Genomic DNA, 26,529 nt, shown 5'->3' on the forward strand with positions numbered 1-26,529 from the left:
TGGCAGCAGATGCATGATTAGAGCAGGAGGCTGGAATGGGCAGTAGCGATTTTAGCATGTAAATCTTGGTGGGGCAAAAAAAAAGTGGGAGGCATGCCAGCAAAGCCACTATACAACACTAAACAATACGTAAATTGCACTATAACGGCGACAAACAGTGACAAACGAGACAATGAAAGATCTTACAATATACAATGATTACATTACTCAAAAACAGGTTATAGGCTACATGTGCACCACCAAGTTAGAACAGGAGGCTAAATTTAGAGGTGAAAATAGACCAGTTTAATAGGGTGTGGCACATTGGCTACTAACAGTTTATTACACAACATACACTTAGTATTACTTTCTTAGCTAAAGTATAGGTATCTCCCTGGAATATTACATAATGGTCCTTCATGGGCAAATTTTGTCATCAACTTTGTCATCAAAGTCTGGCATTCTCTGGATTCATGGTGCTTTCAAGCACGATGACGTCAGTGATCTTCAGGTCGTAGCTCTAGAAAGAGGTCCGAGTTCCCAATTTACAATTCCGAGTTAGAGGAAAGTTCAAAACGTATTTTCCGTAGCTCGTTTTTCCCCGAGTTCACCGTATTCTGGAACTCACTAATGTCAGATTTTGCAGTTCCAAGTTAACAGTTGTTTTGCTTCATTAACAGCATGGCCAATGTTGAATGTTTATAATTTAAAACTAGGAAAAGAGACCGTTAATCTTAGACTTGGGACCACACAGCCACTCCACTGAATAGCAGGCTAATGATTGCTTTGCAATGCTTGCAGGTAGCCACTGATTCCTTCCAAACCACTCATTGTTGAATTTGCGAATTTCAACTTGTTGTGTAATGTTTATGTCCAGTGGCCAATGAGCACTGATACATTTTATCTATCATTTATCTTCATTATTTCTCTTCCTATGACAAGGATTAAAAAGGATTTGCCAGTCGATTGTCAACTTGATTCATGAGGATGACTGCTTGCTAAGATTTTGTAAGTATGATGTTGACATCATCAGTCTTATCAAATCTACTGTAGATATAACGTGATTTGACGTCATTGTATCTGTGGCCAATGACCTTGAGCCTTCTTGGATGGGCACTTCTAATGTAACTCTGCCCCACCTGCCCTGAATGATGGGTCGCCACTGGGTATGGGTGGTATTTATTGTGCCTCCAGCAGTGACTGGTCTGGACACAGCCTGTTTAGCCAGCCCTGGACACAGAATGCTGCCAGAGGCTAGAGTGTGGGAGGGGGATATGTAGGATGAAGTGAAAGGTGAAAAGGTGGTACGAAGGGATGCTAATCGCTGGTCTTATGGAGACGTGGTGAGGAGTCAAGACATTTTTTATTTATTTTTTTAACCTTTATTTAACTAGGCAAGTCAGTTAAAGAACAAATTCTTATTTTCAATGACAGCCTAGGAACAGTGGGTTAACTGCCTGTTCAGGGATAGAACGACAGATTTGTGGTGTACCTTGTCAGCACGGGGGTTTGAACTTGCAACCTTCCAGTTACTAGTCCAACGCTCTAACCACTAGGCTACCCTGCCGCCCCATTATTGTGCACAGTGACCCTTATATCACTCTCTCTAACTTGCTCTAACTTGCTCTATCTCTTCCTATCAGCCTTTTACCATATGTCTCTTTCCCTCTCACCATTATGATGACCCCCTAATTTATCAACCCTTGATCTTGTGCTCACATACAGCACCCTGCAATTATCTCTCTCTCGAGATCTTCAGTCCACAAAGGCGGGTCACGTGCTGCACTGTTATCTCTGCTGGGCTGCTGGGTCACAATGTTAGGTGTGTGTGTGCGTGTGTGTCCACTTAACCCATATAGCTCATTTAGTGTTGCTACTAAATCAATAGGCTATGTCATCGTAAAATTCAGATTAGGCTACAGCAGCTTAACTTTCAGGTGTATTGCACTGAAAATGTGTTCATTCAGATCCCATCTATGGTAAACACAATGTCCCAGAGGAAACTTAAATAAATGAGTTCTTAGACTCACTGGAAGACCTTGGCCTACATCTCAGTCTATATATAGCCTGTAACTCATTCAACGCAGCAGGCTAAGGACATTTTACACATTGTTCAGTAGGCTACACAGGCTTCACCTGTCCTAAACTCCTACCTGACTGTCTTGTGATTTCATTTGATTTCCTGGCCCAAGCTGAAACACAGTGTGAACAATAAGACAAAATATCATATGTGTTCAAATATGTTCATTTTGAGAAGCTGGATAGTAACTCAGCCGGAGCCTCTTACAGAGGAATCCCAATCACTCTGAAGCAATCCAGCAGAAGTGGGTGTGTGCATGCATAGACGACATGCATCACAGTATCGCACAGCTCTAGACCTCAACTGGCTGCGGCACGTTTCTTCCGTGTGAATGCCCCTCTCACATCAGACGCACACACACCACAACCAACCTCTACGCTACGTAGGCTACACCAGAACTAAATAGGGATGATGAGAGGCTCCAGTCGTTCAAAAAGCACGCAGAATCTGGATCTGACGGGTAAGGAATTTGGACTTTAGATAATAAGGTTTATTATGTGCTATGCATGCATACATTCGACTAAAACTGGGCTGTGAATAGCCAACCGAAAACGACGTATGGGCTTTTCGGGAAGACGTAAACAAGTGTAGATGTCATAGGCAATGTGTTGTTTTGACGCTGAAAAATGACCTTATAGTGACGACGATACGACCTACAGTGTAGACGTTTTGAAGATTGACATTCACGACAGATTGTTTTCCCACACTGACAAACAGATGTTATTTATTGCCTATGAGCAGCTATTTAATTTGAAGCTGATTCCACTCAGTCGTACAAGTCCATTCATTCAACATAGGCAGTATAGTTTCATAGGATGAAGTGTACATTTAGTTTGCAATATGTGATCAAAGCTTGACAATTCATTCTTATAGCCTACCTGGCGCTACCAGGATTACTGGTGTTTGTCAGACAAAGGTAATAATGTAATGTGACAGTGACATGCAATAGTTTCTTGGGGCCGATTTGGAAGGACAGTCTGCTGAATTTAGGCTCTGCAAAATAATTGATATTTTAACCACAGACCCCTTTGGAATCTTTCATTTAAACTCAAATAAACTGACTTTTTAGGAACAGTTACGATATATTATATGGTAAACATGCTACAGATAACCTTGGCATTTCTAGGCTAAGTGAGTTTCTATGTGTTATTGCTTCTAGCACAACCATTGAGCTATTAAGGGCGAAAGCTCCCTGACAGCTGCGACGTGGGACAGCCTGGTCTCATACACTAGACGTAACATAGTGTAATGAAACAGGCAGGGAGCAGGCCTCGAACCCTCGACCTTCTAGCACGAAATCCAGCACACGATCGACTGTGCCCCAAAAGCATGCTCAAGTGGCAGAGTCGATGTCCGAGCTTATAAACCCAGGGTTGTTATTCTAGTAAACATAAATCCGGGACCCTGAATGAGTATGATATGTTACGTTTGGTATGGTTACATAAGACAAATGGTTAAGTCTGGGTGGATGGCTGGACATATAACGAGAAGATCTAGCAACCCAATGGTTGCGAGTTCGAATCTCATCACGGACAACTTTAGAATTTTTGCTAATTAGCACCTTTTCAACTACTTACTACTTTTGAGATACTTTGCAACTGCTTAGCAACTACGTAGCATGTTAGCTAACCCTTCCCCTAACACTAACCTTAACTCTTTTAGCTAACCGTACCCCTAACCTTAACCCTTTAACATAACTCCTAAACTTAACCCGTAACCCAGCTAACATTAGGAAGCTAGATAATGTTAGCCACCTAGCTAGCAAGCTAGCTAATGTCATTTTTTTTGCAGATTCTTAACACATTGTTGGTTTTGCAAAATTGTAACATATTGGACATTTGCAAATTCATAACATAATACAAATTGTAATTCGTAACATATCATATGAAATTGGTGATGGACACCACAAATTAATATGTACCATACGAAATATAACATATCATACTATTATGTAGTGTTTCGGATTTATGTACAGAATAATATGAAATGCTCTGAGGCCAGGTTGTGTGGGAGGGGCCACGCTAGACCCACTTTCTGTTCATGATACAATGTAGTGTAGAAGGTTCAGTCATGAGTTGATTTATATCCTTGGAAAACCACCTCACTGTGGTGTTGCAGCTGCTGCACCAAAAACAATACTGGCAACTATGTATGAATTGTGTTTTCACTGCCTTAGTTGCTCATAGGGCATTCACTGTGCGCTATCCCAATGTTTTGACTATAAATGACAGGCTAAAAGCCTTCCTGGCAAGCACATCTATCTGGCAGGTTGAGAAACCAAGGAATTTACATACACTGTAACGGCAAAATGTATAAAGGGAAATTGTGTATTATCAACAGTGAAATACTGTGTGACACGTTTTACTACAGCATACTGTAAGTTGTAGTGAATTGTGGGAAAATACAGGGAAAGAATTGTACTGTAATTACACCCCAGATTACAGTAACATACCATATTTTTGGAGCGTCAAAAACCTTTTGTGTCAGACTCCGATGTGGCACAGCGATCTAAGGCACAGCATCACAGTGTTGTGGCATCATTACAGCCTGGCGTTTGATCCCAGGCTGTCACAACCAGCCATGACCGGGAGTCCCATAGGGCAGCCCACAATTGGCCCAGCATCATCCGGGTTAGGAGAGGGTTTGACCGGGTGGGGGGGCTTTACTAGGCTCATTGCACTCCAGCAACTCCTTGTGGTGGGCCAGGCCCCTGCAGGCTGACTCAGGTCGTCAGTTGAACGGTGTTTCCTCCGACACTTTGGATTCCGGGTTAAGCGAGCGGGTGTTAAGAAGCGTGGCTTGGCGAGTCATGTTACGGTGGACGCATGACTTGACCTTCGCCTCTCCCATGCCTGTTGGGTAGTTGCAGCGACGAGACAAGATCGTGATCACGAAATTGGGGAGAAAAAGGGGGTAAAAAATGGATTTTAAAAACTTTTGCTTCAAAAACAAATATTGTTGTTTCTGGTTCATTAACTTATTTAGAGGTGTGCTTTGTAAGAGGCTATATTTGTTGTACCATTTAGTGAGAATGTTGTAACATTTTAACTGATATGTGGATATCAATTTCTATTTAACCTTTATTTAACCTTTATTTAGTTGAACATGTATAGGAGTCAGCTTAGAGTGGTAGCAAGTCGTAAACTTTTATTGGTTGAGCATTTTGCCATGACCCTGTTTTGCCCTGTAGTTGCTGTATGTTTGGAAGACTTTGTTAAGACCTCTATTAAGTGCAAGTGATATAACACCAAATATTAATTGATATTCTGTAATTACTTAGCACAGTGGTTCCCAAACAACTTACTCTTGAAAGTTGTAATAGTAGATTTCGAAATTGGGAAGTGCATTATCAGTTTTCCTCTTGTCATGTCATTCATTGTGGAACCGATGTGAAATGGCTCGTTTTGAGGACAATACAGTGCCACTGACACGGCCCGCAACTAAAACATGCGGACTCTCCTTCACTGCAGCCGACGTGAGGAAAACATTTAAACGTGTCAATCCTCGCAATGCTGCAGGCCCAGACGGCATCCCCAGCCGCACCCTCAGAGCATGCGCAGACCAGCTGGCTGGTGTGTTTACGGACATATTCAATCAATCCCTATCCCAATCTGTTGTTCCCACATGCTTCAAGAGGGCCACCATTGTTCCTGTTCCCAAGAAAGCTAAGGTAACTGAGCTAAACGACTACCGCCCCGTAGCACTCACTTCCGTCATCATGAAGTGCTTTGAGAGACTAGTCAAGGACCATATCACCTCCACCCTACCTGACACCCTAGACCCACTCCAATTTGCTTACCGCCCAAATAGGTCCACAGACGATGCAATCTCAACCACACTGCACACTGCCCTAACCCATCTGGACAAGAGGAATACCTATGTGAGAATGCTGTTCATCGACTACAGCTCGGCATTTAACACCATAGTGCCCTCCAAGCTCGTCATCAAGCTCGAGACCCTGGGTCTCGACCCCGCCCTGTGCAACTGGGTACTGGACTTCCTGACGGGCCGCCCCCAGGTGGTGAGGGTAGGCAACAACATTTCCACCCCGCTGATCCTCAACACTGGGGCCCCACAAGGGTGCGTTCTGAGCCCTCTCCTGTACTCCCTGTTCACCCACGACTGCGTGGCCACGCACGCCTCCAACTCAATCATCAAGTTTGCGGACGACACAACAGTGGTAGGCTTGATTACCAACAACGACAAGACGGCCTACAGGGAGGAGGTGAGGGCCCTCGGAGTGCGGTGTCAGGAAAATAACCTCACACTCAATGTCAACAAAACTAAGGAGATGATTGTGGACTTCAAGAAACAGCAGAGGGAACACCCCCCTATCCACATTGATGGAACAGTAGTGGAGAGGGTAGTAAATTTTAAGTTCCTCGGCGTACACATCACAGACAACCTGAATTGGTCCACCCACACAGACAGCATCGTGAAGAAGGCGCAGCAGCGCCTCTTCAACCTCAGGAGGCTGAAGAAATTCGGCTTGTCACCAAAAGCACTCACAAACTTCTACAGATGCACAATCGAGAGCATCCTGTCGGGCTGTATCACCGCCTGGTACGGCAACTGCTCCACCCACAACCGTAAGGCTCTCCAGAGGGTAGTGAGGTCTGCACAACGCATCACCGGGGGCAAACTACCTGCCCTCCAGGACACCTACACCACCCGATGTCACAGGAAGGCCATAAAGATCATCAAGGACAACAACCACCCGAGCCACTGCCTGTTCACCCCGCTATCATCCAGAAGGCGAGGTCTGTACAGGTGCATGAAAGCTGGGACAGAGAGACTGATAAACAGCTTCTATCTCAAGGCCATCAGACTGTTAAACAGCCACCACTAACATTGAGTGGCTGCTGCCAACACACTGACTCAACTCCAGCCACTTTAATAATGGGAATTGATGGGAAATGATGTAAAATATATCACTAGCCACTTTAAACAATGCTACCTAATATAATGTTTACATACCCTACATTATTCATCTCATATGTACAGTGCCTTGCGAAAGTATTCGGCCCCCTTGAACTTTGCGACCTTTTGCCACATTTCAGGCTTCAAACATAAAGATATAAAACTGTATTTTTTTGTGAAGAATCAACAACAAGTGGGACACAATCATGAAGTTGAACGACATTTATTGGATATTTCAAACTTTTTTAACGAATCAAAAACTGAAAAATTGGGCGTGCAAAATGATTCAGCCCCCTTAAGTTAATACTATGTAGCGCCACCTTTTGCTGCGATTACAGCTGTAAGTCACTTGGGGTATGTCTCTATCAGTTTTGCACATCGAGAGACTGACATTTTTTCCCATTCCTCCTTGCAAAACAGCTCGAGCTCAGTGAGGTTGGATGGAGAGCATTTGTGAACAGCAGTTTTCAGTTCTTTCCACAGATTCTCGATTGGATTCAGGTCTGGACTTTGACTTGGCCATTCTAACACCTGGATATGTTTATTTTTGAACCATTCCATTGTAGATTTTGCTTTATGTTTTGGATCATTGTCTTGTTGGAAGACAAATCTCCGTCCCAGTCTCAGGTCTTTTGCAGACTCCATCAGGTTTTCTTCCAGAATGGTCCTGTATTTGGCTCCATCCATCTTCCCATCAATTTTAACCATCTTCCCTGTCCCTGCTGAAGAAAAGCAGGCCCAAACGATGATGCTGCCACCACCATGTTTGACAGTGGGGATGATGTGTTCAGGGTGATGAGCTGTGTTGCTTTTACGCCAAACATAACGTTTTGCATTGTTGCCATCTGACCAGAGCACCTTCTTCCACATGTTTGGTGTGTCTCCCAGGTGGCTTGTGGCAAACTTGAATCAACACTTTTTATGGATATCTTTAAGAAATGGCTTTCTTCTTGCCACTCTTCCATAAAGGCCAGATTTGTGCAATATACGACTGATTGTTGTCCTATGGACAGAGTCTCCCACCTCAGCTGTAGATCTCTGCAGTTCATCCAGAGTGATCATGGGCCTCTTGGCTGCATCTCTGATCAGTCTTCTCCTTGTATGAGCTGAAAGTTTAGAGGGACAGCCAGGTCTTGGTAGATTTGCAGTGGTCTGATACTCCTTCCTTTTCAATATTATCGCTTGCACAGTGCTCCTTGGGATGTTTAAAGCTTGGGAAATCTTTTTGTATCCAAATCCGGCTTTAAACTTCTTCACAACAGTATCTCAGACCTGCCTGGTGTGTTCCTTGTTCTTCATGATGCTCTCTGCGCTTTTAACGGACCTCTGAGACTATCACAGTGCAGGTGCATTTATACGGAGACTTGATTACACACAGGTGGATTGTATTTATCATTATTAGTCATTTAGGTCAACATTGGATCATTCAGAGATCCTCACTGAACTTCTGGAGAGAGTTTGCTGCACTGAAAGTAAAGGGGCTGAATAATTTTGCACGCCCAATTTTTCAGTTTTTGATTTGTTAAAAAAGTTTGAAATATCCAATAAATGTCATTCCACTTCATGATTGTGTCCCACTTGTTGTTGATTCTTCACAAAAAAATACAGTTTTATATCTTTGTTTGAAACCTGAAATGTGGCAAAAGGTCGCAAAGATCAAGGGGGCCGAATACTTTCGCAAGGCACTGTATATACTGTACTCTATATCATCTACTGCATCTTTATGTAATACATGTATCACTAGCCACTTTAACTATGCCACTTTGTTTACATACTCATCTCATATGTATATACTGCACTCAATACCATCTACTGTATCTTGCCTATGCCGCTCTGTACCATCACTCACTCATATCTTTATGTACATATTCTTTATCCCCTTACACTTGTGTCTATAAGGTAGTAGTTTTGGAATTGTTAGCTAGATTACTTGTTGGTTATTACTGCATTGTCGGAACTAGAAGCACAAGCATTTCGCTACACTCGCATTAACATCTGCTAACCATGTGTATGTGACAAATAAAATTTGATTTGATTTTGATTTGATTTGCTAGTTAGCGGTGGTGCGTGCTAATAGCGTTTCAATTGGGTGACGTCACTCGCTCTGAGACCTTGATGTAGTTGTTCCCCTTGCTCTGCAAGGGCCGTGGATTTTGTGGTGCGATGGGTAACGATGCTTTGAGGGTGGCTGTTGTTAATGTGTGCAGAGGGTCCCTGGTTCAAGCCCAGGTAGGGGCGAGGAGAGGGACGGAAGCTTGTACTGTTACAATTGTGTACCTTAGAGAGCTATGTATAACTTGTCAGAAATATCCAGATCAACTAGCTAATGTTTTTTAGCTAGGTTTTTTTAGCCCATAGATTTTGTTGTGATGTTTTAATGTTGGAGTCACTCAAATATCACATGAATGCACATTAGACATGGATAAAATGTATAGAATTGCAAGAACATTTTATTTAAAACTGCAAAACCCCGGGTGTCGAAGTCGTGGATGTCGATTAACATTTCAGTTGAATGCGTTCAGTTGTACAACTGACTAGGTATCCTCTTTCCCAATATGTTATCTGTACCCCATGACAAAATGTGTAGAATTGCAGGAAATTAGCTTTAAACCTGCAAAATGTTATCTTCGCCAACAAGAGGGCGAACAGTGCTTGTGCCCATAGAAATAGATGTGGTGCTCGCAAGGAACTCCTGACTATAGCAGCCAACCTGCTTGCACCAATCCCATGTAAATACTGTGAATTAATAACCCCATCTCACCTAAATGAATTTAATCTAATTCATTTATTACAGTAGCATTAACTTTTTACAGTATTGTACTGTGTGTCAAACTGTCATTACACAGTACTTGCTTTGATACTGTATTAATATTACAGTAGGTGTACTTCAGTATGAAATACAGTAACTTACATGCCGCTAGCTGCCTATAACTTACAATTCTGGGCAACCCCTTTAAAGTGTAGTGACTAAAGCTTACTGTTTGAAGTCAAACCTTGTCATAACCAGACTGACGCTGACAAATCAGGTTTGTTAGCTCCAAAGAATGTGGAGTGGTAGTATTGGACTGGTTAGAGAATCTACACTACAGAATGCACAAACAATAATTATAAAAGGGCAAATCTCTGTCAGGGGCACATTGTAAAGAGTTTACCGTGAATTTGACAGTATCTTACAGGCAGCTCTGTGGCAAGTAAAATGCTATATTTCATATTACAGTACACTTATTGTAATGTAAATATGGTATCAAAGCAAGTACAGTAAAATGGACTATTATTTTTTTTAAAGTAAATGCTCCCTTAATCAGAATTATTGAATGAATGGATGAATGAAATTGGTTGATGGGAGGGGTTTGTATTTCCACAGTATTTTACTGTAATTACAAAGGATTGGTGCAAGTAGGTTGCCTTCTAGGTAAAGTGTTTGCAAACATTACAGCATATTAATGAATATTTTGTGTTTTATATCACTTGCACTTCTAGAGGCCTTGTCTCCCTGTAGCGCTATCTTAGGCGTCTCACAGTACATTGCAATTTGTTGCCCTGGCGACATCGGCAGTCCTCATGCCTCCTTGCAGCATGCCTAAGGCACGTTCACGTAGATGAGCAGGGACCCTGGACATCTTTCTTTTGGTGTTTTTCAGAGTCAGTAGAAAGTCCTCTTTAGTGTGCTACGTTTTCATAACTGTGACCTTAATTGCCTACTGTCTGTAAGCTGTTAGTGTCTTAACGACCTTTCCACAGGTGCATGTTCATTAATTGTTTATGGTTCATTGAACAAGCATGGGAAACAGTGTTTAAACCCTTTACAATGAAGATCTGTGAAGTTATTTGGATTTTTACGAATGATCTTTGAAAGACAGGGTCCTGAAAAAGTGATGTTTCTTTTTTTGCTGAGTTTATATGAGATGAGTAATGCACAATATGTAAACATTATTAAAGTGACCAGTGTTCCAATTATTAAAGTGGCCAGTGATTTCAAGTCTATGTATAGGGCAGCTGCCTCTAATGTGCTAGTGATGGCTATTTAATTAATTCAGTCTCTTGGTCCCAGCTTTGATGCACCTGTACTAACCTCACCTTCTGGATGATAGCGGGGTGAACAAGCAGTGGCCTGGGTGGTTGTTGTCCTTGATGATCTTTTAGGCCTTCCTGTGACATCGGGTGCTGTAGGTGTCCAGGAGGGCAGGTAGTTTTCCCCTGATTATGAGTTGGGCAGACCGCACCACCACCTGGAGAGTCCTGCGGTTGCTGGCGGTGCAGTTTCCGTACCAGGTGGTGATACAGCCCGAAAGGTTGCTTTCGTTTGTGCATCTATAAATGTTTGTGAGGGTTTTAGGTGCCACACCAAATTTCTTCAGCCTCCTGAGGTTGAAGAGGTGCTGTTGCGCCTTTTTCACCACACTGTCTGTGTGGGTGGACCATTTCAGTTTGTCAGTGATGTGTACCCCGAGGAACTTGAAACTTTCCACCTTCTCCACTGCTGTCCCGTCGATGTGTATAGGGTGGTGCTCCCTCTGCTGTTTCCTGAAGTCCACGATCAGCTCCTTTGTTTTGTTGACATTGAGTGAGAGGTTATTTTCATATTCATATTCATTACCTTTATGACCTTTGGGTACCAATTACAATCACTATGAGGTGTGCCCACTTCTGAACATTGTGCATCCATGGGCTATTGTGTGTTATCAGGTCTTCTGATCCACCATCCAGTATAATGTACTATCAATGCTTCAAAATCTTAAACTTAGCTAGCCCAATGCTGCCATCTTATGGACAAACACTACCTGTATTGGAGAGGTGCACCCTTTTGTTTGGGATTGAGATAAAAGTTATTCACAAACACTGAACCTGTTGGTATCCTGAGGTCATGCAAGCATTACAATATTACTTTGGTATTTACCCATCAGCTAATTATCTCACCATTGTGGTTTGAACAGTTTTGTACAAAACAACTCTTAAAGTATAGCTCCCATATTTGTTTTACGCTGTAACATCTATATATTTAGTGTTAAGATGTATATCTTGTGTCTTATACCTGTACCATTATTTCCCTGTCTGTAGCAGCCTACAGTCTGAATAGTTTCTACCCTCAAGCCATAAGACCACTGAACAGTTAATCATATTTCTACCCAGACTATTTGCATTGACCCCCTTTTTTTGTTGTTGCACTGACCGTCTTGCACTGGCTCTACCCACACACTACACTCCAATGCACACATACTCTCACTGCAGCTACTCTTATCTATCCTGACTGACTAGTCACTTTCCCCCCTACCTATATGTACATATTACCTCAATCACCTCAACCCCATCTGAGCAGCAGCAGTTAGGCTCCTCCTCATTCTTAAAATGATTCAATCATTTCGTTTTTTGGGAACAGTATGGTTGTTTCAATGGAGTGCTTTCTCCACATCTGGAGATATTTTTGATTTGAGAAGATTGATCAACCTGGCTATGCAAGCTTGCTAGTCTACTTGATCTGGCAAGAAGCAACAAGAGCAGGATTGAGGGACTAGGACATGAGGACAACGAGAAAGAGGATAAACCAACAGAAAAAGGAATTGATTTGAGGGTTTCTGAAAGATTTCTAAAGGAACGACAGTACAAGGCATTGAACAGGAAACAAAATCTAAACAAGCACATAAGGTAGGATGATTCTGGACATCGTAGATGGTGTGAACAGTGTTAATTGCCCTAAATTACACATTTAATAGCTTGATATTTTCATTAGTGCAGTAGCTACACAACTCAGTGGTTCCCAGAGTAGCCCTCTATATGATCGTCACTAGACTCTTCATAACCATCTCCCTGACCAACCTTCCTCTGATTAAGCCATGAATTGTCCCGCTCCATCTTTGGAGGATACATGCACTGAAAGACTTGGCATCTATTGGTTTACCTAACGATCAGCCCCTGTCCCCGCAGGACGTAAATAAGAATTGTATTATAAGAATTTGTTCTTTACTGACATGCCTAGTTAAGTTAAATAAACTATAGTTAGGATACTCATGGTATCCTAACTTTTCATGGTATCCTAACATTTCTTATAAAAAAATGCATTATTTCAAAGTTGCTTGCATCAATGCTCAAATTCTAAAAATAACAAATGGCAATAGTAACAGGAACTTGGCCCATTTAATGTAATCTAACAGCTGAACAGAACTCTGGACATTGTAAACAGCATCAAACAACAGTTAAGAGGGAAAAATCCAGAGACATTGTTTACTGATTATACTCTAATTGGAGACAATACAATCTCTGACGTGCTCTTCGTTACAGATGTCATGTTCCCCAGCAAGAAAACCATAAATTGTTACTCAAACGGAAACTAAAAGTCACTGACAACAACCAAAACAAGTGGGGTTTTAGGAGGAGTTGTGAAAGACACTCATGGGGGTGTCCATTGAAAGTTGTCTAGCAACAACTGGGACCTAAAAGACACCCACCTTGAGCACCCACTAAATTTGCCCAAGAACAGGCAAATAAAATAAAACCCCATACCAAACTTAAAGTGAGGAAGCAAACCAAAAAGTGGAGCAAAACAAAACCAGGGAAGATCAGATAAAGGATTGATTGGCTAGAAATTAAAATCAGCCGTGCCAACTAAAGGTGTTAACTCTCCACATCTCTCAAAACAACTGGAGTGCCTAGCCAACCACTCTTAAATATAACCTGGGCCAGCACAGGTGAAACATCTTCCCACTAACGAGATGACAAACCAACACGGGTGTAACACATACTGACTAATGAGGTGACACCAATTGGTGTGTCCCATGCTCTACCGTGCTAACACCCAACCTCAAAATATATACATCGGAAAACCAAAGCCTGCAACACAGCATACTGCTGCTTGGTATTCTGCCACATGTAGGTATTTTGGCCATGTTGGAAAAAGATAAATCACTAATGGTCCACAAATCTTGGTATTTCATGAACAGGAGCCTGATAATCGACTCTTCACCATTAATGCCTACAACAATGGCACTGTAACGATTCAATGGCCTAGAAATTGTACTAATCCTCTATATATACAAGAGTTTACATCACTGAAAGAGCTAACAGACACCTTGAAAGAGAATGACACTAACTGCTACACTTTAATCAGAAGACTGATGAGAAATCAGTTCATTCCTAAAGTCCCACACTCTCATATCTAACCAAGCCACTCTTGCAGACATGGAGAGTGACAACATGTTCCAGGCTTTGGGAGTAACTCCCTACTGGATGTAGAGGTGAATGAGCTGTGTGGTGAGGTGACTGTTCTGAGGCAGGATAAGGAGGGGCTGAGAGAGAAGCTGGCAACGGTCTAGAGCATCATGAGGAGAGAGGTAGCTGACATCAGGGAGTAGCTACAAAGGGAGTTGTCAGCAGTCATATAATTGCTACAACACAGACACCACCATCCACACTCTAAGAGAACAACTGGAGCCTACCACAACCCTCACTATCACACCCTCACATCCCCTCATCGGCAGTACCACGTATTGAACCTCCGGAACTCACATAGACTCAGTACATGAGGTCAGTAATCAGGTCTGACCCGACCTCCCCAAGATCTTTACATCCCAGCCCCAGAGCACCAGCGCCAGTGGAGCCATGCTGGGACCCTCAGAAGAGAGGAACGAAAGGCCATCTGTGGTCCCCACTCCATCCCCCAAAAAATCATTCCAGACACCACAGCCCAGAACAGCAGCAGAGCAACCTATTGCCTTCATTTTTAATGTGACTCCAATGGGACATTTCTCAGACAGAAACTGCTATTCCGTGGCATGTCAGTCAGAAAGCTATGGTGACCAACAACACCAAGTGTCTTGAAAAGTCTGTCAAGAAACAAATGAAATGGGGCAAATATTATAATGACAGCCTACCCCAGCCAAACCCGGACGACGCTGGGCCGATTGTGCGCTGCCCTATGGGACTCCCCATCCCGGCCGTATGTGATACAGCCTGGATTCGATACCAGGGACTGTAGTGATGCCTCTTGCACTGAGACGCAGTGCCTTCGACCGCTGCACCACTCGGGAGCCAAATAATTAGATGGCAATGAGAGGACCTGTGGCAGCCAGAGATGCAAAGAGATTTCCTAACACCAAAATCACTATGTCTACCCTGTTGCCACATGGAGCTGTGCCCTTCCACGTTATTCAAAGCAACAACAATTATTTGTCTAGAGGCTGTGCTCTCTTGGACAATGTTTACCTGGCGATCCACCGTGACATTCACCCCCAGATGATGTACGACCTAGTACACTTGAACAAGCAGGGTGTCAAGACGTTTGCTAGGAACTGAAAGAAACTCCTCTGGGACAAAGCAAAAACACAAATAAGAGGAACTTTGCCATACATCCTCCAAGATCACAACCACCAGCCCCCACTCAGAGAGTCCAGCACCACCCTACACCACCAGGCCACATCCAGAGAGTCCAGCACCACCCTACACCACCAGGCCACATCCAGAGAGGCCAGCTCCACCCTACACCACCAGGCCACATCCAGAGAGGCCAGCTCCACCCTACACCACCAGGCCACATCCAGAGAGGCCAGCTCCACCCTACACCACCAGGCCACATCCAGAGAGGCCAGCTCCACCCTACACCACCAGGCCACATCCAGAGAGGCCAGCTCCACCCTACACCACCAGGCCACATCCAGAGAGGCCAGCTCTACCCTACACCACCAGGCCACATCCAGAGAGGCCAGCTCTACCCTACACCACCAGGCCATATCCAGAGAGGCCAGCTCTACCCTACACCACCAGGCCACATCCAGAGAGGCCAGCTCCACCCTACACCACCAGGCCACATCCAGAGAGGCCAGCTCTACCCTACACCACCAGGCCACATCCAGAGAGGCCAGCTCTACTCTACACCACCGGGCCACATCCAGAGAGGCCTGCTCTACCCTACACCACCAGGCTTCATCCAGAGAGGCCAGCTCCAGCCTATACCATAGGTTAACTTCCAGAGAGGCCAGCTCCACCCTGCACCATGGAGCCCTTTCCAGAGAGGCCAGCTCCACCAGACAACATTCGACCCCTTCCAGATTGGACACAGATCTGGGGAAGGGTACAAAAGATGTCTGCCGCATTGAAGGTCCCCAAGAACACAGTGGCCTCCTTCATTCTTAAATGGAAGAAGTTTGGAACCACCAAGACTCTTCCTAGAGTTGGCCACCTGGCCAAACTGAGCAATCAGGGGAGAAGGGCCTGCAACTGCAAACTCTCAGTGTCTGGAGAATGTGTGTGTGATTTTCGATAAGGTCTCTGATGCTAGCAGAGAAATGTATTTTCTTGGTGACCTGAACATCGACTGGTTATCATCTAGTTGTCCTCTCAAGAGGAAGCTTCTTACTGTGACTAATGCCAACATGACCCAGGTTATCATTCAACCAACTAGAGTGTATACCAATAGTGTTGGATCTGTGACATCCACTTGTATTGATAATATCTTCACCAATGCTGCAGAGCTTTGCTCCCAAGCAATATCAATTCCCATTGGCTATAGTGACCATAACAAGGAAAGTCAAAGTACCAAAGGCAAGGCCTAAAGTTATTTACACTATACATATAAAAGTATCTGGACACCCCTTGAAATTAGTGGATTCAGCTATTTCAAATCAAATCAAAATTATTTGTCACATGTGCCGAATACAGCAAGTGTAGACCTTACCATGAAATGCTTACTTACATTTCCTTAACCAACAGTGCAGTTCAAGAAGACTTAATAAAATATTTACCAAATAAACTAAAGTAAAAAATCATTTAAAAAGTAACACAATAAAATAACAATAACGAGGCTATATACGGGGTACGGGTACTGAGTCAGTGTGTGGGGGTACAGGTTAGTCGAGGTCATTTGTACATGTAGGTAGGGGTGAAATGACTATGCAGAGAGTAGCAGCAGTGTACAAAACAAATGGAGAGGGGTGTCCGTGTAATTAGTCCGGTGGCCATTTGATTAATTGTTCAGCAGTCTTATGGCTTGGGGGTAGAAGCTGTTAAGGAGCCTTTTGGTCCTACACTTGGTGCTCTGGTACCGCTTGCCGTGTGGTAGCTGAGAAAACAGTCTATGACTTGGGTGACTAGAGTCTCAGACAATTTTTTGGGCTTTACTTTGACACTGCCTATTATATAGGTCCTGGATGGCAGGACGCTTGGCCCCAGTGATGTACTGGGTCGTACGCACTACCCTCTATAGCGCCTTATGGTCTGATGCTGAGCAGTTGCCATACCAGGCGGTGATGCAACCGGTCAGGATGCTCTCGATGGTGCATCTATAGATGTTTACAAACATTGTTAGTAGGATGTCCTTACTGAATAGCTCAGAATAGCTCAGTGACTTTCAACGTGGGACCGTCATAGGATGCCACCTTTCCAACAAGTCAGTTCGTCAAATTTCTGCCCTGCTAGAACTGTAAGTGCTATTATTGTGAAGTGGAAATGTCTTGGTGCAACAATGACTCAGCCGCGAAGTGATAGGCCACACAAGCTCACAGAAGGTTACTAAGCCAAAAAAACATATACTAAAATATTGTATCACAGAGCCTCTCCTCTTTCTAAAGATCTAATTTAACTGTACTGTATATAATAATATGAATCGTGTGTAAATAGTATTTTTGTTGTCTCTTGGTGTCTGTCCTATATATAGGATATATATTATATTATATATATATATATTCGAATTTGAATATATTATGTTGTTCTTGTCTATTACTGTTCTGTACTTTGTCATGTATTTGCAAGTTTTATGTTGACCCCCAGGGACCCCAGGAAGATTAGCTACTGCTTCTAATGGAGAAAGTCTACACATTTTGTATTCGGCGCATGTGACTAATAAAATGTGATTTGATCTTAAATACTCGGTATACGATGTCGTATTGTGTAGTTACTACGGTAAACAGAATACAACGTATTAGTGTCTCTATCAATTCGGAGACACTAATACGTTGTATTCTGTTTACCGTAGTAACTACACAATACGACATCGTATACCGAGTATTTAAGATGTTTAGGGAATAATGAAGTCGTTTAGTAGACCAGTAGACCATTAATCCCAATCTAAATGTGGAAGTATGACATTTGAGGGAAATTGTAATAGCATTAACAGCAACAGCATTACTTCATTGTTTCCGAGCAAATGTGCGCGTGTTTTCGCGAGATTATGGTAGGCACATCCTTCTGTGGTTTCACCACGATACCGCCAGACTTCATCAGAACACTGATGCGAGACCATTCGCCTGAAACGCATGACAAAAGGCTCCGCGCCACAGTAGTCGAAGCAACCACCATGTCCTCAATGGAAGTTGGAATGGAAGAACGGCCGTCGAACTCTGCAACGCCGCGTGAACTCACTCAAAACCCGCTTAAGAAAATATGGATGCCGTTGCCGTGTAAAAATGGCCTTCCCGAGAAACACATATCTCAGAGAAAGGGTGCGTATATAACGTTACCGACGTGGCTAGACCGCAAGCCGGTTGTTGCACACGCACGAATAATACATTTAATGTACGTTGTTTACGTGGTGAAAATGCATTTTATTCACAGTTAGCTAACGTTACATTTATCTCTTACTAGTTAACATTACAAACGTGCAGCCGAGCGTCAAGCCAGGTTCTTATCCATATATTGTGTCTTAACGTAATTTTCGTTGATTACGTGGAGAAAATATAAATGTGTCGACGGCGTGATCGTCAGCCAGAGAAAGAACATTAGTCTTCTTGGCAATCGATTATTGATGATCTTTGCTGTCTGTTATCTGATGACTGTCTGTTCTGACTGCCCTTCTGACTGGTTCTTCATACTGTCATTGGACTGGCCCCTCTCCAGTCCAGAGCAACGTCCTTTGCTTCTCAGTGTTTATCTCATTGTATATTTTGTCCTGATTTGTGAAAGAAGCAGATGCCAGTACAACAACCCAAGCGGTTGAGCATTAGTGGCAAACTAAGTCACTTTCAGGACACACTACTCATTGAAGTATCTACTGTTCTCCCAGTTCTAACTGTTCACAACAGGCCAGTAGATGGTAATCCATGGTGGCATTGTCCTAATTCACTGCCCCATCCTTTATCAATCCAAACTGGTTGGTAAACAGGAATTCTAGTCTTGACTCCTGGCACTGGACTCTGCTTCTCTAAGCCTGTTCAATAGTATTTTTATTAGTATGATTTGTTCTGTGGGTTGACCAGACATCATAGGCCACTTTCCTGGTCAGAATAAGCTGCTATTGACAATAGTATTTTGCATGCTACATTTCCCTCATGAGAGATCTCTATGACATCTGAAGGTTTTACTGGCTTGGTCAGTCATAGAATATCACCATGGTTTGTAATACATAACCTGATCAGTTTCTGGCTTGCTGCACAGGTTTTTATGTTTGAAACTCACAAACATATAGGCAACTTTGACATTTGTTCCTGGCATTGACTTGTTGTATTAACACCACTGGATTGTCTTTTTCACCAAAGGGATATGATATGAAGCCGAGACACTGGCTCCTCTCTCACCCTGTCCTCTACAGATCGGGTGAGAGAAAGTGTGTGTGTGTGGAAACTAGGTTACAAGTCTCCACTTGCCTTGGTTTGTACTGTCATTTCACAATAGCGTGCCATGGTGGCACTTGTGACATTTGTTACCTCTACTCCTTATTATTGACAACATTCCCAGTACATTCTGATATGGTTTTCTTCATGTTAGATAGCATTAGTACACAGTGATTGGTGGAATACGTTGTCCTTATCCGATTTCAACACAATGTTGCCATCTTTGCAAACTGCTCTCTTTCACTTGGTTCCATAGTTAGTGTGAGTTACAGAGGGCAGGTCAGTTGAGGGACAAAAGTTCACTTGGGAATTAACTCCAAAGGGTCATTTAGGACAATTTAATGAAACATTTTTGTAATCAGAGCCCTTCACTGCTATAGCCTGCACTGTGTTCGGTTATGTTTATATTTCAATGCCGGTCTGTCCAAATATAGTAGAATAATTTAACCTGTCTCTCCCTCTACTCTTTTTCCATGTGCAGTATGTATGACCAACTGCCCCACCCTGATAGTGACGGTGGGCCTCCCAGCCAGAGGGAAGACCTACATCTCCAAGAAGCTCACCCGCTATCTCAACTGGATCGGCGTGCCCACCAGAGGTACCAACTCTCAGCCGTTTTACCTGAAATTACATTTCGGCAATCCACTCACACACACTCAAACTCGTAAGAATTCCCCTCAACGGTCTGTAATAGAGCTCGACCGTTTATGATTTTTCAATGCCGATACCAATTATCGGAGGACCAAAAAAAGCCGATACCGATTAATCGGCCGATTTATATAAAATAAAATAATTGTATTTATTTATTTGTAATAATGACTATTACAACAATACTGAATGAACACTATTATTTTAACTTAATATAATACATCAATAAAATCAATTTAGCCTCAAATAAATAATGAAACATGTTCAATTTGGTTTAAGTAATGCAAAAACAAAGTGTTGGAGAAGAAAGTAAAAGTGCAATATGTGCCATGTAAAAAAAACTTACATTTAAGTTCCTTGCTCAGAACATGAGAACATATGAAAGCTGGTGGTTCCTTTTAACATGAGTATTCAATATTCCCAGGTAAGAAGTTTTAGGTTGTAGTTATCATAGGAATTATAGGACTATTTCTCTATACCATCTGTATTTCATATACCTTTGACTATTGGATGTTCTTATAGGCACTTTAGTATTACCAGTGTAACAGTATAGCTTCCGTCCCTCTCCTCGCCCCTACCTGGGCTCGAACCAGGAACACATCGAAAACAGCCACCCTCGAAGCATCGTTATCCATTGCTTCACAAATGCCGCGGCCCTTGCAGAGCAAGGGGAACAACTACTTCAAGGTCTCAGAGCGAGTGCCGTCACCGATTGAACAGCTATTAACGCGCACCTCGCTAACTAGCTAGCTATTTCACATTGGTTACACCAGCCTAATCTCGGGAGTTGATAGGCTTGAAGTCATAAACAGCTCAATGCTTGAAGCACAAAGAAGAGCTGCTGGCAAATGCACGAAAGTGCTTATTTAAATGAATGCTTACGAGCCTGCTGCTGCCTACCACCACTCAGTCAGACTGCTCTATCAAATATCAAATCATAGACTTAATTATAGCATAATAACACACGGAAATACAAGCCGTAGGTCATTAATATGGTCAGATCTGGAAACTATCATTTCGAAAACCAAATGTTTTTTCTTTCAGTGGAACCGTTCCGTATTTTATCTAGTGGGTGTCATATTTTATCTAGCGGGTGTCATATTTTATCTAGCGGGTGTCATATTTTATCTAGCGGGTGTCATATTTTATCTAATGTTATGTCATAATTATGTACAATTCTGGCAAATTAATTATGGTCTTTGTTAGGAATAAATGGTCTTCACACAGTTCGCAACAAGCCAGGCAGCCCAAACTGCTTGCACAGAACGCAAGAGAAGTGACACAATTTCCCTAGTTAAAAGAAAGTCATGTTAGCAGGTAATATTAATTAAATATGCAGGTTTACAAATATATACTTGTGTATTGATTTTAAAGAAAGGCATGTTTATGGTTAGGTACATTGGTGCAACGACAGTGCTATTTTTGCGAATGCGCTTGTTAAATCATCACCAGCAGTTAACCCACCCTTCCTAGGCCGTCATTGAAAATAAGAAACGCGTTCTTAACTGACTTGCCTAGTTAAATAAAGGTTAAAAAAAAAATTGGTCACAATCGGTGTCCAAAAATGCTGATTACCGATTGTTATGAAAACTTGAAATCGTCCCTAATTAATCGGCCATTCCGATTAATCGGTTGACCTCTAGTCTGTAATAGTATCTAGAAAAGTAAAACATGTAACTCCTTCTTTCCCCTATTTAGAGTTCAATGTTGGGCAGTACCGGCGTGAGTGTGTGAAGATCTACAAGTCCTTTGAGTTCTTCCGTCCAGACAACGAGGAGGGCCTGAAGATCAGACAGTAAGAAACATTTCCAGTACTTTGATCCTCTGCTGTGAACAAGTTAAAACACTGAGAAGATCCACTTGTCCTTGAATCCCCCCAAATTTTTATTTATTTATTTTTATTTCACCTTTATTTAACCAGGTTTAAATTGCCTTAAAATATCACGGTATAATATGATATTACTTCCTGTTTTTTAACCAGTGTCTGATTAAGCAAACTACATTTATTTGTCTCTGCTAACCCATCAGTGGCTCTTTTTAGTCTTGTCACTGCTGCCTCTGACTCCGTTTTCCCACTGTCCCTTGTAGGCAGTGTGCGTCAGCAGCACTGAATGATGTCAGACAGTACCTCGCTGACAAAGGAGGACAAGTTGCGGTGTGTACAATCACTATAAAAACAAATATAATATTGTGGCCGGATTATGTGCGCATTAACGGTCAATTCCGACACTTTTCAACCTCGTTTTAATTTTTACAAGCACAATACTAGTGTCTACATATGTGGAAATTGTGTGTTTCTGTGATAGAAATGTGCTGTAGAAATAAATGTGTGTTTTTCACGGATGTAGGCACTGGTATTGTGATGTAGATAATGAAAATGAGGTTGAAAGTGGTGGAATTGCCCTTTAACATTGGGATGGGATTATCCCGCCATGAAATGCTGTGATATCTCAATGTGTATTTGTATATGGATGACAGTGCGTGCAGTGCTTCTGGCAGTCTGTGTGACTACTGTGTGATGGTGTGTGTTTCGTTCTTTCTCCAGGTGTTTGATGCCACTAACACCACTAGAGAGAGGAGAGGGACCATCACTGCGTTTGCTGAGCAGAATGGCTTCAAGGTAATGTTGGCTTCTTCAGTGGTGGTGATGATGATCATGCTTGTGTATAGACAGGTGAGTTCACAACGTCACAACAAAAATGAGTGCACAACTCTGAGGTAAAATGCTGGGTGTTGTCACTATATAGTATTTTCTTAAATTTAAACTTTGTTTAACTAGGCAAGTCAGTTAAAAACAAATTCTTATTTTCAATGATAGCTAGCGTTAGGGCTGCACGATTTGGACAAATTATCTATATTTTTTGTGGGGCCAGATATTGGAATATCAATTATGAATTGCAATTTTCAACACTTGGGTGAAAACTTGGTAATTCTGTCAGACATGGTTAAACCAACTGTCAGGGTATAGAACATCACTTATAAAATGAGATCATATGAATGTAGAGTGAATAACTATGTTTCAACATTGTTATAGGCTATATATAATAATAGGATTATTACACCTACATATTAACAAACATACATTTTGAACATTCGCAACAAAGCATCCTTCACTCATGCTGCCAAACATACCCTCATAAAACTGACCATCCTACCGATCCTTGACTTCGGCAATGTCATTTACAAAATAGCCTCCAACACTCTACTCAGCAAACTGGATGCAGTCTATCACAGTGCCATCCGTTTTGTCATCAAAGCTCCATATACTACCCACCACTGCGACCTGTATGATCTCGTTGGCTGGCCCTCGCTTCATACTCGTCGACAAACCCACTGGCTCCAGGTCATCTACAAGTCTTTGCTAGGTAAAGCCCACTGGTCACCATAGCAGCACCCACCCGTAGCATGCGTTCCAGCACGTATATCTCACTGGTCACCCCCAAAGCCAATTCCTACTTTGGCCGCCTCTCCTTCCAGTTCTCTGCTGCCAATGACTGGAACGAACTGCAAAAATCACTGAAGCTGGAGACTCATATCTCCCTCACTAGCTTTAAGCACCAGCTGTCAGAGCAGCTCACAGATCACTGCACCTGTACATAACCCATCTGTAAATAGCCCAATAACTACCTCATCCCCATACGGTATTTATTTATTTATCTTGCTCCTTTGCACCCCAGTATCTCTACTTGCACATTCATATTCTGCACATCTATCACTCCAGTGTTTAATTGCTATATTGTAATTACTTCGCCACTACGGCCTATTTATTGCCTTACCTCCCTAATCTTACCTCATTTGCACACACTGTATATAGACTTTTTATATTGTATTATTGACTTTGTTTATTCCACATGTAACTCTGTGTTGTTGTTTGTCGAACTGCTTTGCTTTATCTTGGCCAGGTCGCAGTTGTAAATGAGAACTTGAGAACAACTAGCCTACCTGGTTAAATAAATATTGAATTTAACAAAATAAAACATGATCATAAAAAGTGCAGCACTTATTCATTAACATGAATTCCTATTTTACCATTAGGCCTATTAGTTCTTAAATAAACTAAGTTCATTGTTTATTCAGTCAGCCATGGGCTGCAGATGGAATAGGAGTCTTATGATTGTGTAATTATGTAGAAGTAGGCTCCATCATTATTATAATTTAAATTATAAGTCAGTGCCTTAAAAACATGTAACACGTAGTCTATCGATTACAGGGTGCATCCTGTGTCCAAAACATTGGAGTCTGGTCCAGTCATTCAACACAGCATTCAATGTTTAAACTTCTCCCTTAAGTTTGTTCTACAGTGTTGGGACGGCGACTTGGGAGAAATAAATGTGCGAGATGGAATCTTGTATCTCCTGTCCAGCTTGTTTATCATCTTCTTGAAGCAGTCTTTGCTGACTGTGTAAATAGGAACCATGTCTTTGGCTATGTGATAGGTGATTGCCTCTGTGATTTCTGTGTCAGCGGGATGTTTTTTAAATTCAAATTATGGAATAGATTTGTTGTTGCCTCTTGTTGTCACCACAACTCTGAGGTACTTTTTGCAAAACACTTAGCATTTGTGTTGACATCAGATTGCCTGTAGCCGAAATACTGCCATCACTGAAGATGCGCCCTTCTTTGGCACCAAATCGGCTTCTTGTTGGCACTAGCAGCACTTACGTTTCCGCCTCACACTCTCTCTTCACCAGCATGTAACTGCTTGCTCTATGCGGATTGGCCAGCATGAGCATGCCATGCAGAGGGTGAGAGAGCCCACTTGTGATTGGTCAGCATCCTCTGTGCTTGTACAGAGGGAATAAATGCAGTCTAGCGCATCTCATTGGAGGTACCGTGGTGTCGTAGTGTTTTTGTTGTATTAATGGCATGTCAAAGAAAGGAGAACATGGTAGCCAGTCTCTTGCTATATGAATATTGCACATGTCAATATCTCAATTTTGATCTGAATTCGATTTATCCGCCCTAGCTAGCGGCAATAACTAGAAGCTGCTGTGTGATGAATTGTAGATGGTTTATTTCAGCTGGTTGTATTTTCTTCTTGATACCATCTCTTGTTTTGACACATCATATCTGCAGTAACATGGCTAGGGTAGCTAGCTCACCAACAACTGCAACAATGTATCTGAAAGCGAACAACTGCTTATTGGGCAAATGTATTTTTCAATAAACATTTACAGACGAAATATCGCTTACATGTTGTCAATAATCCTTTGATTGTAAGCCAACCCTGTCTGTTTTTAGCCTTGTGGTCATGTTTTGTCTATCCTGGGGGTTTACTGTATTCCCTTTTCTCCTAGGTGTTTTTTGTAGAGTCTGTTTGTGAAGACCCTGAAGTCATTGCAGAAAACATTGTGGTGAGTGATCATCCACAGTTCCTGTTGCTAACGCTTTATAGAGAGCACCGATAAGTCTTATTTCCACTGTCTCTTTCTCTGCTCAGCAAGTGAAGCTGGGCAGCCCTGACTACACCAACTGCAACACAGAGGAGGCTATGGAGGACTTCAAGAAGAGGATCAAGTGTTATGAGAACTCCTATGAGACCCTGGATGAAGTTCTGGACAGGTGAGCATCTTATCTCAATGAGGAACAAAGAGTTGTCTCCTACTATTTTATCAAAGTGTTCTGTGGACTGTTTTCTATTCAAAAGTTGCTTTTACAGTTGTAACTGTTAATTCAAAATCACACAATGACTAGGTTCCAGTTTAACAATGTTTACTTCACAGAACATAGTCACCACTACACTCAGGCCAGGTCCATCTCCAGTGAGACTACTGCGCTGGCGTACTAAAAATCAAATCGAATCACATTTTATTTGTCACATGCGCTGAGCCCTTAACCAACAATGCAGTTTTAAGAAAAATAAGTGTTAAGTAAAAAATAGATAACCTAGAAAATAATAAGAAATAAACGTTACAAATAATTAAAGAGCAGCAGTAAAATATAAATAGCGAGGCTATATACAGGTGGTCACTGGTACAGAGTCAATGTGCAGGGGCACTGGTTAGTCGAGGTAATATGTACATGTAGGTAGAGTTAAAGTGACTATGCATAAATAATAAACAGAATAGCAGTAGTGTAAAAGAGGGGGGGTGACAATGCAGGGGGCTGACAATAATCAAGTTTGCAGACGACACTACAGTGGTAGGCTTGATTACCACCAACAACGACGAGACGGCCTACAGGGAGGAGGTGAGGGCCCTCGGAGTGTGATGTCAGGAAAATAACCTCAAAGTCAACAAAACAAAGGAGATGATCGTGGACTTCAGGAAACAGCAGAGGGAGCACCCCCCTAACCACATCGACCGGAGGGGGTAGTAAAGTTTTAAGTTCCTCCGCGTACACATCACGGACAAACTGAATTTGAGTGAA

The 26,529-nt window shown here is 42.4% G+C and overlaps 1 protein-coding gene across 4 annotated transcripts in view; it reads left to right on the plus strand.

Annotated features, from left to right (window-relative positions):
- Positions 1-2,347: 2,347 nt before the first annotated feature.
- Positions 2,348-26,529, plus strand: part of pfkfb4a (6-phosphofructo-2-kinase/fructose-2,6-biphosphatase 4a) — a 39,370-nt gene continuing 15,188 nt past the window's right edge. Inside the window, exons 1-7 of one of the 4 annotated variants that reach the window (XM_031803249.1) lie at positions 2,348-2,519; positions 19,994-20,110; positions 21,859-21,955; positions 22,249-22,315; positions 22,706-22,780; positions 25,458-25,514; positions 25,601-25,722. In XM_031803249.1, coding sequence (XP_031659109.1) covers positions 2,468-2,519; positions 19,994-20,110; positions 21,859-21,955; positions 22,249-22,315; positions 22,706-22,780; positions 25,458-25,514; positions 25,601-25,722 — 587 coding nt within the window. In that variant the 5' untranslated portion in view covers positions 2,348-2,467. Of the gene's footprint in view, positions 2,520-18,077; positions 18,406-19,993; positions 20,111-21,858; positions 21,956-22,248; positions 22,316-22,705; positions 22,781-25,457; positions 25,515-25,600; positions 25,723-26,529 lie in introns of those variants that run through there. The other 3 variants (XM_020491819.2, XM_020491814.2, XM_020491808.2) reach the window with 3 other exon arrangements.

This window comes from Oncorhynchus kisutch, linkage group LG1 (genome assembly GCF_002021735.2).
Source record: "Oncorhynchus kisutch isolate 150728-3 linkage group LG1, Okis_V2, whole genome shotgun sequence".
In the NCBI taxonomy this organism is placed as follows: domain Eukaryota; kingdom Metazoa; phylum Chordata; class Actinopteri; order Salmoniformes; family Salmonidae; genus Oncorhynchus; species Oncorhynchus kisutch.